General features: G+C 40.4%; 1 protein-coding gene across 1 annotated transcript in view; it reads right to left on the bottom strand.

Annotated features, from left to right (window-relative positions):
- Nucleotides 1–904: 904 nt before the first annotated feature.
- Nucleotides 905–20116, bottom strand: part of DAP (death associated protein) — an 83136-nt gene continuing 63924 nt past the window's right edge. Inside the window, exons 3-4 of the mRNA XM_026659122.2 lie at nt 9321–9363; nt 905–2911 (exon numbers count right to left, since the gene is read on the bottom strand). Coding sequence (XP_026514907.1) covers nt 2792–2911; nt 9321–9363 — 163 coding nt within the window. The 3' untranslated portion in view covers nt 905–2791. The remainder of the gene's footprint in view (nt 2912–9320; nt 9364–20116) is intronic.

Consider the following 20116-nt stretch of genomic DNA (forward strand, 5'->3'; position numbering starts at 1 on the left):
TTCTCTCACTGTGACAGTCTGAGGGCCTGTTCTTAAGCTAAGGCCTTTGGCTAAGCAGTGGAAGCAGCCATAAGCTGGGAAGCATGTGGTCACACCCTCAGATTCCAAACTAGTCATATTGAAATAAGGCAATCTGGGGCTGTTAGGGAGGTGATCTGATCTATCATCTCCAGATAAAGGGAAGAGCCTAGAAGATGTAAAAGGAAATTTAGCTTGATAGTTTTCTGTTTGGTAAGAACTCTCTTATCAATAGACACAGCTGGGAAATCCTTATGTCTTTATAGGTGTAGTTGTGAAATTCTCACTTCTGTATTGTTTTATTATATTTCCCACTTTGCTATTGTTTATTTGCATGGTCTCTGTCTGGTTCTGTAATTGTTTCTGTCTGCTGTATCATTAATTTTGCTGGGTCTAAGCTAATTAAGGTGGTGGGATATAATTGGTTAGCTAATCATGCTACAATATGTTAGGATTGGTTAGGTAAATTTCAGTAAAATGATTGGTTAAGGTATAGCTGAGAATATTACTGTATAAATTAGGGGCAAACAGGAAGTAAGTTGGGATTCGAAAATAAGGAAAGGGAACTCGGATTTAAGCTTGCTGGAAGTTCACCCCAATAAACATCGAATTGTGTGCACCTTCAGATTTTGGGTATTGTTACTCTCTGTTCACACGAGAAGGACCAGGGAAGTGGGAGGGTGAAGGAATAAGTCCTCTAACAAGAGTAAGGGATTACAAGTCTGTGTCCTTAGAGAAGAGGCCTATGTTGTGTGTTTCAGTGTGTTTTTTTAAAATGCTGAATATGCAAATTTTAATTTGAGAGGATGCTCCATCCTTAAAGCAAATACAGTTCACAAGTCTCTTAAGCTGACAGTACGGTGAAGACAGCTGACAAGAAAATATTCCAGCATAAATTTTTATTAAATTTGAATATTTTCCCAGAAGCCCAAGAAATTCACAGTCTTATTTCATTTACAGAAGGATCGCATAGCCAGACTATACTTTTTTTGGTCTGCAGATGTACATGAACGCATACAGGGTGAAGTTCATTTCTATGTGTAGAGGATCCTCACCAAGTGATGCACAGCCCTTGTGCAGGGCGTCTGCACAGGGGTAAATCTTACTCACAATGAACTGAATTATCCCATTTAGAAAATGCCACTGTTTTTTCTATTTCAGTTTACAATAATCAGCCACTCAGAATAATCATGACTTTATTTAGCATGGTTTTAAATAGTATTTTTAAAGCTCTCCTCTCACTACTTTTTCATGCTATTTGATTTTTAACTCTAAATACACTACCAAGCCCTGAGCAGCCCAGAACTACCAGGGTTTGCCAGATGAGTGACTTCAATGTTGGTCCAAGTGGCCACGTTCCTTGAAGTGATGTTCTATAATCATGCAGGGTACTAAAGCCTGTAGTGTATTTATATTCCTTTAAAAATTCAACTACATATTAAAAAATATAGGCTACATTTAAAAAAAATGTCATGGGTGTATAGAGATTAGATGTGGGAGGCAATAGATAGGGGTATTGATTTTGATAGAGCTAGTGATTTTAAACTGTGCAAGCATAAAAAGATTTATACACATGGCCAGACCTAACCTTGACTACGTTAGTTAAAATGGTACATCTTATCTGTATCATCTGCTTGCCTATGGTAAAAGTCTAGAAAAAACAGCAGACATGGTATGTAATAGACCATGCACAATGATGTCATACACATTTACAGTTACAGATAGTCCATATTTTAGAACAATAACCATACACCGTATTTAAGTTAAATGGATTTACCCTTCTGTCTATTTTGGGGCCAATTCTGTGAGATGTTGAGTTCCCTCAACTCTCTCAGTGGGAAGTAAGGGAGCTCACTTCTTCACAGCATTGGACTGCTTGCACCTCAATGATTTACTACACACCATTATGCCTTATTGCTCACTTTATTTAGAAAGGCTTCACAGGGTCCTGAAGTCTCACAAATACCCATCACGAGACCCAACAGGTGAGTTGAGGAATGACACTGCATAGAATAGGCTTCCCCCTATTTTGACATCTTCCTCCCACCTAAAGCAACAGCGCTCCAAATGTACGAAGTCTACATGGAAGAGGTGCTGTAAATGGAACATGGTGTCACAAAGGATCAACTAGATTCCTCCCCACACACCCCATTTGATCATGGTGTCTGATCATTTCTTCTCTGCCACAGCTAAATTCAAAGGAGAGAATCTAAAGCATAAAAACTTTAGCAACATTCTTTCTTATATTCTAGATAGATTACAAATATAGTCCAGACTGCAAGATTCTATAAAAATCAGACTCCCACATATTACAAACCTCCCAAACAAATAAAAAAAATATCCTCCCCACGTCAAATAAACCAAACACAAAATCTTATATGATCCCCAATAGGTTTAACATTAAAGTTACCTCTGCTATTGGCTATGGCAATCCCGCATCTAAATCCCTTCATCAGATTAATTATTTATATTCACGTTTGGTCTTGGCAATAACCGATTTATTACATTGCTAAGCAAAACTGAACTGGATAAACTGAGTAATACTCTTGATCAGCAAACACACAGCGGCAAAGCAGCATGTTTTCCATCTGGAGTAACAGAACCTAATGAAATCTCCATTTTTATTAAACCATGGAGAATTAAGGCAAAAGCAACATCTATCATTTTTAAAGGCCAGTTTTATTGATTTGGTAGCGTGAATCCTAAAAACTCGAATCTCTTCTTTCTACAATGTATTCACTGATGCAGTTTGGCTGGCTTTTTGACAGAGGGCTCACTTGCGAGGCTGGTTGATGTGCTGATTGAGGTGTTGTGGATGAGGAAGCTTTTCCACAGAGGGATGAGGTTTTTGGTGAGCCACCTGAGCTGCAGCTGGAGGGAAGTCTTTATCACCCTGTTAAAGAACACACCAGTAAAAATACAAACATTTAAAAAACATGCCAACCAGTTCAAACTGATAGTATTTTTTTTTTTATTTAAAGCATAAAGAACATATGAAAAACACTGTGGGTCCCTCTATTTCCTTTCTTCCTTTGCAGACACACTGCATGAATTTTATCTTGGCATTTTTAACAGGGATTTTGTAAACTTAAAAAAAAAAAAAAAACACACTTCTGTCTGAAAATTTTCACCTACTGTTGTTCCAAGTAGCACCTAAAATGACTGTATCTTACAGATTGGAGAGAGAAGATTTTTCTGTTTTTGATTTCTGCAGTGTCAGCGCTTTGTGTAAAGTCAGGCTATGTCTACACTACAATCTATGTTGGGAAAACGTATGTTGCTCAGGGGTGTGAATAAACCGCCCCTTGAGCGACATAAGTTACACTGACATAAGTGCTCATGTGCACAGCGCTGTTGGCGGGAAAGCGTCTTCCGCTGACATAGCTACTGCCACTCGTTGAGGTGGTTTTATGTCGATGGCAGAGCTCTCTCACATCGGCACAGAGCGTCTTCACCAGACGTGCTGCAGTGGCGCAGCTATATGTTTAGACATGGCCTCAGTTTCTCTGATTATTATGCTCAGTTTCCTTATTTGTGACAATTTTTTTTAAACAGCAGCAAGGGAGGGGAAAACATTTTAAAAACAGGAGAAAGTAGTTTATTAAACCATACAAATAAACAGAATTCTGCCAGGGGAGCTGCGTACTCAAACTGCTTTTAACTCTATAGTATAAACATGGCTTAGATTTCAAGTTTAAAATGTCCCTTTTAAAGAAGCATTGGTCCCACCTGTGCCATCATCACCTAACATCTACTCTGCAAAACCAGGCCAATTGCAGTAGTACGTATTTGCTGTACAATCAGCAAGGAATCAGGCAGCTGCTTATTTCTGTTTGTGAAGTCATCCCTGTCAACCCTTCAAAAAGCAATGGAGGAAAATCATTAGCATCCAAAGGGGCAGGGACTAGAGAGGGAACATCACCATATCCCTGTCTAAACGCTGGGGAAGAATCTAATTTTCTTATGTTTAGGCCAGAAACACTTTAACTTCTGTTCATTGGCAGATTGACAATGTTGTACAAAGTGATTTTATACAAAACAGAAATCCTATGTCTGCTTTATTTTCCCTCCATTTTACCCTAATGTCCCCTCTCTATCTTGTCAAGTTTGCCTTTGCTCTTTCAGGGCCATATTGTTCATTAGAGAGATAAGGTGGGAGAGGTGATATATTTTATTGGACCATTTCTATTGCTGAAAGACAAACTTTCGAGCTACGGAGAGCTTCTCTTCAGGTCTGAGAAAGGTACTCAGTGTCACAACTAAATACACGGTGAAACAGATTGTTTAACATAATTAAACACATTCTAAGAAGGAGAGCTCTGTGTGGCTTGAAAGCTAGTCTCTTTCACCAACAGAAATTGGTCCAATAAAAGATATTACCGTACCCACCTAGTCTAGTCTATGAGACCATTAAAGGTGAAGTGCCTATTAACACCTCTTCAGTCATAGGACAAAAACGGGGAACATAGTGAGTTACATACTGTTGTAATAAGCTATGAATCCAGTGTTTTTAGTTAGACTGTGATATTTAGTGTCTAGCAAAGTTATGAATTTGTTTGTCTTTCGAAAGTGTTGTGCAGATTTCCCTTAGGACAAAGATTGAGAGGTCAGATAATGAAATGACGTTTAGTGAAAGTGTTGGCCCATCAGTGATATGGTGTTTGTCTTTTATCACTTTTCTATGTGACTTCATTTGAAAGCATAGTAATTGTCTGGTTTCACCCACACAGTTGTTGTTGAGATATTTAGTGCACTGGATGAGGTACACCACAAGGTGCGATAGGCATAATGGATCTTGAAAGGTGTGTTGTGGGAGGTACTGGTCATCGTAGCAGTGGAAATAGGTAGGCAGGTTTTGCATCTGTTGATCTGACAGGGTCCAGTGCTGCTTTGAGTTGGTGTGTCCTGGTCTGTGGGGCGCTTGCTTCTGATGAGCTTACTGAGATCAGGGGGTTGTTTGAAGGCCAGAAGAGGGGGGTTGGGAAAGATTTCTTTCAGGTCCCCATTGAGTATGGGCTGTAATTGTTTAAAGATGCCTTGTATGGGTTACAGTGTTGGGTAGCAGGTGACAACTAACGGTGTGAGGTCGGAGGGTTCCCCCCCTGTATTGAAGTGGGTTCTCTCGGGGAATTTGGATGGCCTGTTCCATGATGCAATCTACTTCTCTGGTGGGGTGTCCTTGTTTGACAAAGGCAGTTTTTAGTGTGTTAAGGTGTGTATCCTGCACTTTCTCCTCTGAGCATATTCTGTGGTATCCGAGGGCCTGGCTGTAGATAACAGATTGCTTGGTGTGTTTGGGGAGGATCTCTGAAGGTGGGTGTGGTGATCTGTGGGTTTCTTGTACATAGTTGTCTGAAGGGTTCCATTGTTGAAGTGATCCTCGTGTCCTGGAAGTTGAGGCTGGTGTGGGAGTGTTCTAGAGAGAGTTTAATGGACAGGTGGTGGTTGTTGAAGTTGTGGTGAAGATCTATGAGGGAGATTAGGTCGTCTGTCCAGAGGATGAAAATATCATCAATGTATCTCAGGTATATCATTGGTTTTGTGGTGCATTTGTCCAGAAATTCTTCCTCATGGGGGCTCATCAACAGGTTGGCATATTGGGGAGCCATTCTAGTACCCACAGCTGTTCCCATGACTTGGACAAAGTGTTTGTTGTTGCCTGTAAAATTGTTATGGGTGACAATGAAATGGATGAGTTTGGTAATGTGTTTTGGCTGGATATCTGAGTGTTGTCCTTTGTCCTGAAGATATTTAAGGCAGGCAGTGATGCCATCATTGTGAGGGAAGTTGGTGTATAAGTGTCAAGGACAGTGTTCTTAGGAAGGCTGTAATGTTGCAGAGTTTGTGGAGGAAGTCGGTTGTGTCATGGAGGAAGCTGTCCCTTTGTGCGGTGATTGGTTTGAGGATGGTTTCTATGAGTCCTGATATTCCTTCAATAAAAGTGCCATGCCCAGATATGATGGGTCTGCCTGGGTTCCCCTGTTTACGTATCTTGGGAAGCATGTACAAGGTCTCTGGGGGCAGCTCACGGGGGATGAGATTGTAGAGTTTTTCTTGGAGTTGCTTGGGGAAGAATTTGATGATATCCTTAAATTCCTGGGTGAACTGTGGTGTGTGTGGGGGTCTCTGGGTTCTTTATAGTAGGTGATGTCAGAGAGTTGGCGGTTGGGCTCACTGATGCAGTCATCACAGCTGAAGACCAGAATGGTGAACCTTTTGTCTGCTGGTTTGATCACTATCTGATGGCTGGATTTCAGGGGACAGTGTTGCTGTCCTCTCAGCAGTGGAGAGACTGTGGTGGATGTGATGTTTAAGGATTTCAGTCAATTTTTTTCCTGAAGCTATCAATGTAATGATCGAGTGTGTTGTTTTTATCTACTGTGGGGTGTCCAGTCAGATGATTCTATGTGGGTGAAACCAGACAATCACTGTGCTCTTGCATGAACTCTCACAGAAAAATGATAAAAAGACAAAACATTGTATCACTTGTGGGTGAACACTTTTCACAAAACAATCACATGATATCTGACCTCTCAGATCTCATCCTCAAAGGAAACCTGCACACCAGCACAAGATGAGTCTGGGAATTTAAATTCATAACTCTGCTAGACACTAAAACTCATGGTCTTAATAAAGACACTGGATTTATGGCTTATTACAACAATCTGTAACTCACTAACCCCTCCCCCACTTTTTTGGCCAAAGACTAGGGAGATGCTCTCAGGCCACTTCACCTTGAATGGTCTCTTAGAACATGTGTTAACTACTTATGCTAAACAACTGTTCCAACTTGTATTTAGTTGTGACACTCTGAGTACCTTTCCTAGACCTGAAGAGCTCTGTGTAGTTCGAAATCTTGTCTTTTTCACCAACAGAAGTTGGTCCAATGAAAAATATTATCTCACCCACCTTGTCTCTCTAATATCCTGGGATAACCACAGCTACAACAACACTGCAAACATTAGGCTAACTATAATTTTCACCATTAAATTGCTTCATTTAATCCCTCTCTGCACTAAATTTTTCTCTTTTTTGAAGATATTTTCTTCTCTGAACTGATATTTTCCCCTCTTTTTTTCCCTCTCCTGTCATTGATTTTTATTTTTTTTTGTATCCTCTCCTACTTCCCTCTCACATATACTTGAGATGGCGGCCTGAATGCAGGTCTTGTTAACACACTAAATGTGACTGGTGAGTGTTTTAGAGGACAAGCAGTTGCCAAAGTGGGTCCATCACTGTCCTCCAGAAATGTTTCTCTGCCATGCAGAGAACCACTCTGTATCCGGCTGAAGGATGCGGTTGCCAAAGTGGCTCCCAGTTCAAACACTGGGCTTTTTCTGGTGGTGGCGAACTGACAAAGTTTGAGGATCAAGGCAGCCACAGTAGAGCCTAGAGGTGCAGTACTGCCTGCCTGAGCTATAGAGTGCAAATCACTGGCTGCAAGCATGCTGCAGGTCACCACAGTAACCTACCAAGGAGTCAAGTGTTTCCTAAAGAGCAAGATACAAGCTAGAGGAAGGAAAAGTCGCAAGGTAACTAAGGAAAGGACTTCCCTTCTATTTTCACTAGGCCTGGACCTTGTAGACTTACAAAGTCCAGGTCCCCTTTTTTTGTTATGCTCAGCAACGTGAAGGATGTTTGTATGTCACCAAGGCAAAATGTCACAATTTTAGAGATGACAAAGTGAGACTAAAGCTTCTAAATTGTAATGCAAATGTTTTTGGCTGTAAACAAACAAACAAACAAACAACCCCCCAAAACATCTCAGGATGAAATCCTCAAAGGCGCAGTAATGTTGAGCTTTATGCAGGGGAAGGCCAGCACAACTATATCACTGAAATACACACCCAGTCTCATTCTGAGGCCAGCACTTCTCTGCTACTCTAGCTCAAGGGCTTGAGCAAATGGCAGCAGCCCTTTCTTGGCACTTCAGAACTTGTGGCTATACCACTTCCCCAGTATGGATCTATCCCAATTACCACCATCAGGCTGGGTTGGCATGGAAACCTTTCACAGTTCACAGGGAGTGTGTGCTTGGCCTCTCCACTGGCGCCCACTACAGTTCCATTGCAGGACTTAAGTCTTGCAGAGGACATTGTGGTGGCCAGGCACATACAAGAGTGCAAATTCTTCTTAACTGATTCTGACAAGACTATTCACAGCAGCTTGACCACTGATTAAATGGTCCTCTGGCTCCAGCCCCAGAAAATAAATGAAACTTACCAACTGAGCACTGCAGTCTAGTAAGGGCATTGGGTCTGAGTCAAACAAAACATAACTGTAACGAATTTATTTACACTCATTTAACCCACACTTAGCTTAGTTTCACCTCACCAATTGGTGGTAATATGGTTGATACAAGCTTAGGTAATTTATTCTGAGTATATAGGGAGATTATGTTACATTCCATACACTGACAATTACAGTGAGCTTGGGCAAGAATTATTATTAAATTCATGGCAAATTAATGTTAATCACATCATGTTGATATTCATGCCTTAGCTCTATTATAATTATAGGAAGCAACTAAAACACATATTTATCATTTTTGAGCACTGACAGTTGTTAGAAAAAAGTTAATCCAGAAGAAACTAGACTGTGAAACGTTTACATCAGTATGCCCACAAGTAATCCCATTGACTTTAATGGACTATTTACATGAAAGGTGCTCACATTTGTAAGTAAGGGTTGCACATGTAGTCCTGTGTATGTGCACAGTGATGGAGCTAATAATGTTAATGTAGGCAATTGCACTTGTTAAGCTCAGTTTTTCAGGATTCTCATTACTTGATTACATCTATGCATCTCCCCACAATATAATTTTAACGAGACGTTTATGTCTGAGATGCAATAAGGATGCAAGTGCTTCTATATATCACATGCACGGAGTTAGATCGTGCAGTTGGATCTGTGTGGATGGACCCTTATGCTTGTGTGGTGCCCATTTGATTTCAGCAGGTGTCTATCCACATGGATCAAGCTACTGGAGATGGCCCATATGTAACAAGTTTTGAAAAAAGTGATGCAGTAGCATCAAGGATATAGGACAAAGTCCAATAGCTTCACATTTTTAAACTCACAAACTAAAACAGTAGAAACAATTTCAATATATCTATTCATCCATAACCTAATCAAATAAAAAATACTTAAGCAGGCTTAAATAAAGTATAAATATAAACCCCAATCAAGTCAAATATGAGAGGGAAGGGAAAAGATCACAATTAAAAATCTTTCTCTAATCAGTGATGAAATGAAAAGGCTCTTAATCAAAGGACTGAAAAGAAATTAACATGTAAACTCACTCTTGCAATGACACCGGAGATGAACACCGTTGGTTTAGGTGGGCTGGAAAATAAGAAAGATTATAGTTATTTAATTGATTTGTTAAACTTTACTTACCCTCGGGGGAAAAAGAACACAGGTACAGCAGCACTAAGACTTTGTCAACCTAATATAAGATGACTCTGGGTATTCTTGGCAATTAATGGATGCTTGAAATAGAAAAGACAAATTCTCCCTTCAACCTTGTTTTGCCACACTAATTAGCCCATTAGAGCCAAAAACACTTATGGAACTTTTCTTTGGCTGCTGTATCTTCAAGTTAATTGATGGGCAGTAGTAGACTAGTCCAACAACACTGTGTTGCTTATTTAAAGTTAGGGGTCTTTTGTTTGTAGTGGTTTGCAAATCCTCAATTTACACATCAAAGCTGCCGGCTGTATTTTTAGACTTTGTATATTTGTGCTGCAAAAGATGATGATACTAGTAGTTAGACTAAACTTGCTGCTGTGATGCAGAATAAAAACAGGTTGCAAGTTTATGCTTGTTAGTCAAGAAGAATAAGTTTTCTGAGCCTCAGAAAAAGCAATACCCAGTACTTTTATCAGAAATGTTTATAACATTACCACTCCAAATACAAGGATATAGAAGCATGTCTGTTATAAACAAAATCTTACACTCTAAGAAGCAAATTTGGCTCTTGCTTTTCCCACATGCAAACTCTCATTCACCTTTATAAAAGTTGGACCAAAGCAGAGTTTGACTCCAATCCTTGTCTACACGAGAGAACTGTACAAAACACACTCCCACAGGTACTAGCACTGGTTCAACTAAACTGGTACCACCTGTGGGAGTCATAAGTTTATTCCTCCACTTGCTCAGCGCCCTACTGATTTCTGTGGAGTTCTGGGCAAATGCAGCAGTATGTTTGTGTAGAATTCATCGCAGGATTGGGGCCTTAGATTATTGTTAATTTCAGTTCCACATCAGCACCAAAAAAACTCTACAATACACATAACCCCATAAAGAAAAAAAAAAACCCTGAAAGATGAACTAAGCAATCAGCCAGATGATTCATCATAAGAATATTACACAGCACTTTACAACTGCACAACTCTTTGCAAACATTAATGAATCCTATAGTTTTAAAAAAAAATTCTCTTATTAGATGTTCAGAGGACATACACAGCCAGCAAACAGAATAAGTTTTTAATCATAAATAGTGATTTAATTAAGTCTTAACCATCAGTTAAAATAGTATTAGATCACTATATTATCTGAACATCCTGCTCTTCTTGTTGTAACAGCACAAATCATCTCTTCTAGAAAACTAAAAATAGCAAGGAAGAAAGGAAAAGAATAGTTTGACAGGAAAACAATAGAGAGAGGTCAGCTAGTAAGACAAATCCATTTGAAAGCACCTGTAATGGCAGAAGAATATTTTAATTAATTCTCTTTTAATACTATTTAATAGGCGGTATCTGGAACCCAACATCTTAATTTCACACTAGCTATGTTGGTGGATGGAGGTTACACGCAACACAGATACACTGGATTTCAGAGCAGTAGTCAAAGATTCCATTTACAAACTTTATGGAGAAACTTTCATTAAACACTTAAAGACATATGAAAGGAAATGATTAGTAAACAAAGAAAAATGAATGGCAAATGATTCTTTAATAATACATGAAAACCTAGTTTTAAATCACAGGAACACAATTATTTTCTGCCATGACATTTTTAAGGAGGCTACATAATGGCAAATCTGAATCTGATGGATTTTTTTCTTATATTCTCACCATGACCTTTCAGTATTCACTGTGCTCTGATGATGCATGAAATTCAAAAGCAGGTTTGTATTTCCTGCACAAAGCTTGTGTGTACTGGACCTGCTATGCTTTGTCAACCTGCCACCACACACCATTATGTGAACCATGCTTCCTGCTGCTTTTAAAAAAAGAGGGCGGGTGTGGCTAGAAGCAATACTTGAGTTTAAAAAAAGGGAATTTTTGACATCACAATTGTTTTAAAACACCTCTTCCAATTGCAAGCTCTACAATGCCTTTTGGGAATTCTGGTCTTCTGTGTCATATTATTCAAAGAACTTGTTCCTACAAGGTACCCAGCCCCTTGAACTCCCAATGAAGGTAACAAGCTGAGAACTCATGCTAGGTTTGTGCTTTTTTTTTTTATTTGGTCGTACTCTGTCTTGCTCTTGCCAAAGAAATTACACTGAAGATTCTGAAAGTCTTTAAAATCGCCCTCCTAATCAATTTAGTTCAAGAGCTGTTTGAGGATAGCATTTCAGATGGTATAGCAGAACTAACTAATGAGACAGCTGAGACAAAAATTAGGAATACTCGTTTCCTGATATTCCTCAGATTTAATTCACCCTTCTTAAATTCCAGCCCTGGCTTCTACCAGCACTGCCCAGTACTAGGGCGTAATTGCCTACCATAAACTTCAGCTAAATCACAGAAATCCTTAATGCTAACTGTAGTATAGACTGCTACATTAACAAATCCCGTAGAACCACTGCAGCAAAAGAAAAACAACCCAAATGGTAACAAGCAATCGTTTTAATTTTTTTCCTACAGTAAAGATCCATACTGAACTGATTTTAACTTACATACCAGAGTCGTTTTCCTCTGACAGCAGCCTCGACTTCTCTCTTCTTGTCTAAAGTGGCCCAAATGCTCTAGTCTAATCCACCCATGCTATGTCAAAGAGTCAAAGGTAGCTTTATACCACTTTGTTGCCCTGACTGTGGGGCCAACCTGATGCCAGTCCAACCCCCCCAGTGAAAGGGACAGTAACCTGTCAGTAAGTGCACAGTCATATCCTATTTCTTCTTTAGCAGAAAAAAAGGAAACCTAGTCATAGCTATAAACGATTGGGTTACAGTATATGTTTGTATGCTACATTAAATCCACTGGCTCTCCTGTCCATTTCTGCTAGACCTCTTTGTCCCCCAAAGATCTTTGAAAATCAAGATCCTCAGCTTTTGTCTTTGAAGATCTGAATAACTATGACATGTGCCAATGCAGATTTAAAAGGATAACAAAAGGACATGGTACACTGAATCAGTAGTTCTCTCACTCTGATTCACAGGACCACTTTATGAGAGATCTTCTTACAGATGCACCTCCCATCCCGACCCCTACTGCTTGGTTCTCAGAATGTTTAATTCTGTGAACCATTAGACGAGCCCCAAAGCCTACAGTTTTAGAACCACTGCACTGAGACATTTACTGTGTTTGCAGTAGTCCAACATACACTACTGTTGCTCAGAAACACCTGCGAAAAATAGGGGTTGGGGGAGGTGAGCATGTCAGCAGACCCCAAGAAAAGAGCAGGCTATCATTGCTACATTTGTAACACACTTTCAAGTGCTTTAAATTCTATTGGTGTTTTATGCTAAGTACAACCTACATTTCTAGTATTTTATAACCTGTGATGGTTGCTTTGAGGATATATTTAATCTGATGAAAATTGGTTTGACAGATGTTGTTTTGAAGATGCAACATTACTTTTTCTAGGCTTTAGTAAACAAAAAAGTGAAAAAAAAATTACTGTTACTAAAATAGAATTCTTATACATGCTTTTACTATTTTATATTTGATAGACACATTTATTTAAGTTTAAATAAAAGGTAAAGTAGGTCTTATTTAAGGAATACAAGGCTACATTTGCCAGGATTGTTTAAAGTTCATGAAAATACTTTCATAAGGAATTCTAGTTTTATTATAATAGGTGGAGAAAAAGCCCACATTTAAGATTTGAATGTACAAAGCACTTATTCCAATTTTATATGTGCAATACTGTCAAAAATTGCACCTTTTAAACATCACAAATTTTACTGGGTTCATTTGCACTGAAAGTATCCAAGTAAGATAGAGAGTTCTATTACTTCATAGTACCGAAGCTTAAACAAGGTGTTTACTAACATTACAAGAAAATCATAGAGAAGATAGAATACTTGAAAAGACCACTAAACTAGATGAAATAAGGTATTACGAATACTAAAAGCTTATGTCTTCATTCTGCAGGGGTTTTAAATCTGTGAGTTCAAATCTCACAGATATACTGTAAAGAATGACCATATGTTGGGGTTAAAAATTAATAATATGAAAGTCCCTAGAGAATGCATAATATTACATTATTTTAAGGGAGAGACTGCATAATTCAGTATTTGAACCCTGTTGTACACATTGATGATGCTCATTATCTTTATAGAGTTAATTATTTGGGAGATAGGAGCATGAAGAAAAAGTGCAAGAAACAGAAAACAAATAAAGAAATAAATTGCTAACTTCCAACATGGGAGTCAACTTTCCATACTAGGACCAGTGTTGTTTCATATCTTTATCAGTGTTGTGGAAAAGGGGATAAACAGTGAGATCGTAAAATTCGGCAGCTAACACAATTACTTTGGGAAGTCAAGATTAGAAAAAAATTGTGAGAAATTCTCCACTGCCCTCACAGAGCTAGATGATGGAGAAGCACAGCGACAGATGAAATTCAGTGCAGACTAATGCAAAGCCCTGAACACCAGAAGGAATAATTTGAGCTACTGATATATTGTGCACTGGTGGTTAGAAAACCAAACAAAAATGTTAGGATGAATAAAGAAGGGAATAGAAACAATACTGAAAATGTTAATTATAACCCTTGTTTAGAATACCGCATTCAATCCTGGCCACTCCACAGCGAGAGAGACAGATGAAATCGAAAGGGTACAGAGATGGGCAAGGGAAAGAATCAGAAGCATGGAGGGCTTTCCATATTAGAGATTGAGGCAGCACATTTAAAACTGATAAAAGAAAATACTTTTTAAAGAGCGCATAATTAATCTACAGATTTCACTGCAAGAAGGTATTATTGAGGCAAGGAGTTTAGTATGATTCAAAAACAGAATTAGACATTTATATGACTTGAACACATCCATAATCACATCAGTTAGGATACAAAAATGTAAAATGTCTATGAACCCTCATGCTCTAGGGCATAAGTTAACCTCTATGTGATGGAGGCTAAGAAGAAACTTCCTCTATGATCAGGTAGGTTACACTTTCACATGTCATTGTCCTTCCTGGGTTCAACCGATAGTATACCTGAACCATCTAAAACCATGCAGTACTATGTGTCTGAGCAGAAGCAGAGTTCTCAAAAGATTTCCAGTCTGCCAACACTGAATCAAGTTGTCAAACCTCAAGGAGGACACTTGGAGAGAAATATAAGCACACACCTTTTTACTGGGCTAGGATAGTTTGAGACAAATGAGAAAATGATAAATATTTTACTAAACAAGAGGGTGCTCTCTCCTAAACAGGGATGATTGGCACACAGGTGTTCTCCCCTAAGAGAAGGGAAGTAGAGCCAAACCTACAAAGGTCTTGAAATCCAATTTCTAGGCTTCTTGGTGATCTACAAAGCCCCTGCTCAGCTGCCGCCTAACCCGGTAGGTGCCAAAACTCGGTACCTAAGTTTCTGATGTGAACATTCCCTAGACACCTAAGTTTCTGAGTCTGGGCATGTGCACTGCTGCCTCCCTCTAGGTGTCCTAAGCCCCAGCACAATCCACAAACTGGGGGAAGACAGGCAGAGGAGCACTGTCGCCAGCAGGGCTGTGAGCATTCCTAACTCCACACAAAAGAGCAGGAGACAGATGACCTCCCTCATAACCTTTCATCCAGGGGATTGGGTGCTCAGCTGGGACATGGTAGACCCAGGTTTTAGTGCCGCTTCTGCCTGATAAGGTGGGACTTGAACAGGGAAAGATCAACTACATTTCTTAGGTGAATGCCCTAACCCACTGGTCTATGAGATATTCTGATGTGGGTCTTTCTCAAACTCTCCTGTTGAAGCTGGTCCACTTTAAATAACTGTATAATTAAACAGTAATTGTACAAGACTTGCTGTATAACCTCCAGTTTAGTGGTCAGAACACATACCTGAGAGATGGCAGATTCCCTGCTCAAATCCCTTCTCTTCATCTAAAGGGACTTGAACTAGGCTCTCACTCATACTCTAGGTGAGTCTCCTAACCACTGTTCTACAGGTTATGAGAGAGGGCATTGGGCCATCTTGCATGGAGTTAGGCACCTGCATAACTCATTCTCGCAAGAAACAGCTTAGTCACCTAAGTCACCTGACTCCAGGACAGGGGTTCCTGGCTTGGACTGCAAGCAGAGCTAGGCACCTCCCTGCATCCCAGACTTAAGGGCTGAACTACCTGAGAGGGGCAGGGCATCTCCCACTGGTAGGGCCCTACCAAATTCACGGTCCATTTTGGTCAATTTCAGTCACAGGGTTTTTTAAATAGTAAATTTCATGATTTCAGCTATTTAATTCTGAAATTTCAGTGTTGTAATTGTAGAGGTCCTACAATTGTGGTGGGGTCACAAGGTTATGGGGGAGGGGGGTTTGCAGTACTGCTACTCTTACTTCTGTGCTGCTGCTGGCAGCGGTGCTGCCTTCAGAGCTGGGCAGCTGGACACCAGCGGCTACGGGCTAGGATCTCAGCTCTGAAGGCAGAGCCACTGACATGGTATGGTATTGCCACCCTTACTTCTGTGCTGCTGCCTGCAGGGCTGGGCCCTCAGTCAGCAGCTGCCACTCTCCGGCCACCCAGATCTGAAGGCAGCAGCGCAGAAGTAAGGGTTGCATGGTATGGTATTGCCACCCTTCTTTTTGAGCTGCTGGTAGTGAGGCGTTGCCTTCAGAACTGGGCGCCTGGCCAACAGCTGCCGCTCTCCGGCCACCCAGGTCTGAAGGCAGCACAGAAGTAAGGGTGGCAATACTGCGACCTCCCAGCAACTCCCTTCTGGGTCAGGACCCCCAATTTGAGACCAATTTCATTGGTCTCCCCAGTGAAATCTGTAAAGGGTAAAAGCACACAAAAGACCAGATTTCATGGTCCGTGACATGTTTTTCATGGCCTAGCTTACATGGTTCCAGGATTTGGGGGATCTCAGGCCCCTCTCTCCCCAAGCATTGTACAGGGAGCCTAGGCACCTAACTCAGGCTTTGTAGATGCCAGTGTTGTTCCTGTGATTTCCTATGTGCCCAAGTCCCTTTGTGGATCTGGGCCATAGTTCTTTGCTTGCCTTGACCCTGGTAAGCACCATCCACATTAACCTACAGCAAGGCTATTTAAGGAGCCAGTTAAACTCTACTATAAGTGAGAGAAAAATGTTTAATAGTTGCAGGAGCTGCTAAGGGGCCAGGAACTACAGAAATACACAAGATCCTGCTTTTTAGTTCCAAAAAGTGATAGAGATATTTGGAGCTGTCCATCTCTTCTTGAATCTCCCAGCATTATGTCTTGTGACTCTTAACTGGGCTCTCCAATTACAGAATCAGAAGGACAAATACTGGTCCCAGGTAAAGGCTAGATTATGTCTTGGACTGTGTGGCTGAAGAGGGGCACAAGGCGTAGTAAGGACTCAATTTATACCTCTGAGGGATACCTGGACCTTGAGCCTGGGTACACAGCAGTAGACAGGCATTGTGCACCTGTTACAACCACCACTCTTCCCCCCCCCCCCTCGCAGGTGGGTAGGGAGTTGCTGGAGAAGGGACAGGGCTTTTTATGACTTGGTATCCAATTTTCATGCTTGATTTCCAATGAAAGATCATGCACTCTCTCCTGGACAATGGGTGAGGGCAAGCAAATTGGAAAGGATCAATTGTATCGTGATGCGAATTATCCATTGATCTCCAATTGCCCATCTACAAGCACGTATTAAAAGTTCCTATTTTGATGGCTATTCTGTATTTGTGTTACAGTATGCAGCTAGTATGTAACTGATCTCACTCATGGGAAAGCGAGCAATAAGGTTCACAAGCATTTCTCAAATGCGGCCACCAGGGGCTTTTCTTGTGGCCACAGCCTCCTGTGCGGTGATGGTGGGGGAGAGGGGGGCAAAGCAGCAGCCCCTCCCCATAGGCCTCCAGCAGTGGTTGGGCCACCTCGGGAGACAAAAAAGCTGGAGGAGCAGGCAGCCAGTGAGTTCCCCACCTTCACTGGGAGTGGTGGGGAAGGGTTTCAGCCCTGGGGTGGTGGATGACAGGCCCCAGCCACTGGCTTTGGGATCCGTTCCCCTGCCTCACAGTGGCGGGCTCTGGCCCTGAACTCAACTCCCCCCCATAACACTCCTGGCCCCCATTACCTCCCCCAGTGCCCCCACTGCCCCTGGCCCCCACTGCCTCCATACCCACTTCCTCATTCAGGACTTAATTTGTCCCCAGGCTGGCCAAGGCTGAGTAACTACTTTTCACAGCAGACTATTTGTTGTATGTTAATACCACTTTTTGATAGCAGACTTAGTAGCTATCAAGTCTTAAAAAAGGCAACCAAAAAGGCAAAAGAAACAAGAAACAAGACAACATGCAAAGCACCTGATGTGTGTTTCTATTCTGTTTAGGTCCCGTAAAGAATAGAGACAACTGTACATTATTTTTATTATTGAGTCTGCAAATAAACCCCTACATAAATGAATTACAATGATTTGGACATGTATATGGGCATATTTATATGTTTTCCCCAAGGTTAATTAAGTATTTTAGGAAAAATTGTCAGAGTGGCCACCAGCAAGAGTTGGTGGCCGCACCCTGAGGCCACCAACATTTGTTGTAAGAATCCCTAAGGTTCTCTAAACCTTCCAGCCTGGAGTTCACCTGTGCTCACTGATTTCAGTGGACAAAACTTCAGACCTCGATCCTGCCCTTAGCCTTCTGGAATTAAAAAAAATAAAAATAAAACAACAACTAGTGAGACATTCAACCCATCCAGCTTAGCCTTCAAAGTTATTTGGGAATTTGTATGTCATTGTTACAAAACAAGAGTTAACTATTTTCAATTTTAGTTTAGTGCCATTTTGAAGGTCTCCTATATACAACTTCACAGAGGTGTTTGAGTGTACCTGGTTGCCTTTGATTCTGACATTGTCTACGAAAACAAATTGAGATGATTAAACACACACTGAGATGATTAAAAACACATTTCCCAGCAAACAAAGTAAGAATAACAACAAGCGCACTGCTCATCAGTTGGCCTGAAATACTTTCTGATTTGCTTATAATATATTTGGGTTATTAATTTTCAGGACACAAAAGTAATAATTAGCCTGGCTGGCTACCAGAGGGAAATATTCTGCTTGATTGCACACAGACATTCCGTATCTGAGATTCTACAACATGCTATGCTGTCGAGGTTGTTTGTATGCCAACCAAAACCACGTTTTGAAACCTGCAAGATGATCCACAAGATGGCACTGTTGAACCTCCTAGCCTTGTGTACTATAACAAGACAACCTGAGAACTTTGGCAAATATTAAAAACTAAGCTAAAAAAAGTTGCAGATAATGTTTCCACTAACAAAAAATAGGCAACGCAGTGTACATATTTATGTATGTACACACATACACACATTATATTATACTTGGGAAACAATTTCATTGTTCCATGTACTGGTCTGAATTTGAATAAATCCCATGTGAAAGCTCCAACCCTTCCAAATTGTCTCCCTTTTCTATACAGCAAATGAATGCAATTTCACAAATCTTAAGTAGGAGTCAAATATCCTATATTAACAATATCCTATATTAACAATAACTAGTTTTGTTATTCATATACAAGTAAATGGGATGTTCTAATTTAATTCATTAAATTAAATTTAATAGCAACTGACTGATATTTGTCTGGCTGATATTCAGTATCAGCCTACTGGGGTGCATAGCCTGGATAAAAATTTTTAAAGACATTCTCTCACCAGCCTCTCTTTCATCTACCTTTCTTAATGCTCTATTATCCATAGGAGAAACCCATTTTAGGGAACATCTCCCCTCGCCCCACAATCTTACCTCACATTGTTTGGCAAGCACTAACATTGGAGTATATGGAACTATAAACAGAGTTTGTTAAGCTTTTGTTTTGTGAACAGAAGGAATTAAGTATTTCACCTTTTCTATAGACCCACTATATTTGTATATAGTCCAGCTGCTGCTTCATTAATTAGGGCTCAGCCTGGTCATTCTAACATACAAGTGACTCCCAGGGAATTCAATGATGAAGTCTGCACAAGCAACAGCTGTCATATGTGTTTGTTATGTACATTTAATGTCTGTAGCCATTTATGTGGAAAAAATGGCAAATGTTTTAAACATACTAAAAGTAAATTTTATTTAAATGGTGACAACATTCAAAGGAAAATCTAATTTATGGAAGTAAAATGCTTATCAGCCAGAGAACTAGCCACAGACATTAAAACAGATAGGGCAGCTGGTTAGCAGTGAGATTCTCGGTCAATATCAACTGCGCCACTAATCTACTCAGATTCCTACTTGAACCTCACCCTCTGACCAGTAGGCATTTGATGAGTTTACATCTTACACCCTCCTACTTCTTTGAGCAATGGAATGTGAAGTTCTTCCTTTTCACTCTGTATCCTTGCCTCAAACACAAGAGATTCCTGACTGTTATGAAGAGAAGTCTCTGCTAGTTTAACTTTCTAAGATCTTCCATGTTTTGTATAGTTGCCTGTCTGAGCATGGCGCCAATGCGTACCTCTGCTGTTGTTCAAAGCTTTCTACAGTAACTGTAGAGTGAAATCAACACAAATGTAAAATAACTATGTTCTTGTAAATTCCACTGTACTACTGTTAGCTCTGGGAAGCAGTAAAGGCACTGGAGCTGTCTGCAGACTCAGGAAGACAGACTTGCATTAGTTCACATTCAACAGGTATCTCTGCAACCCATACATGCCCAGAATTTAATTTTTGTGGCTTATACTGCCCCCTACTCTCCAGAGAAGGTT

This window comes from Terrapene carolina, unplaced genomic scaffold (genome assembly GCF_002925995.2).
Source record: "Terrapene carolina triunguis isolate 2854851 unplaced genomic scaffold, T_m_triunguis-2.0 Scaffold580, whole genome shotgun sequence".
Lineage (NCBI taxonomy): Eukaryota > Metazoa > Chordata > Testudines > Emydidae > Terrapene > Terrapene triunguis.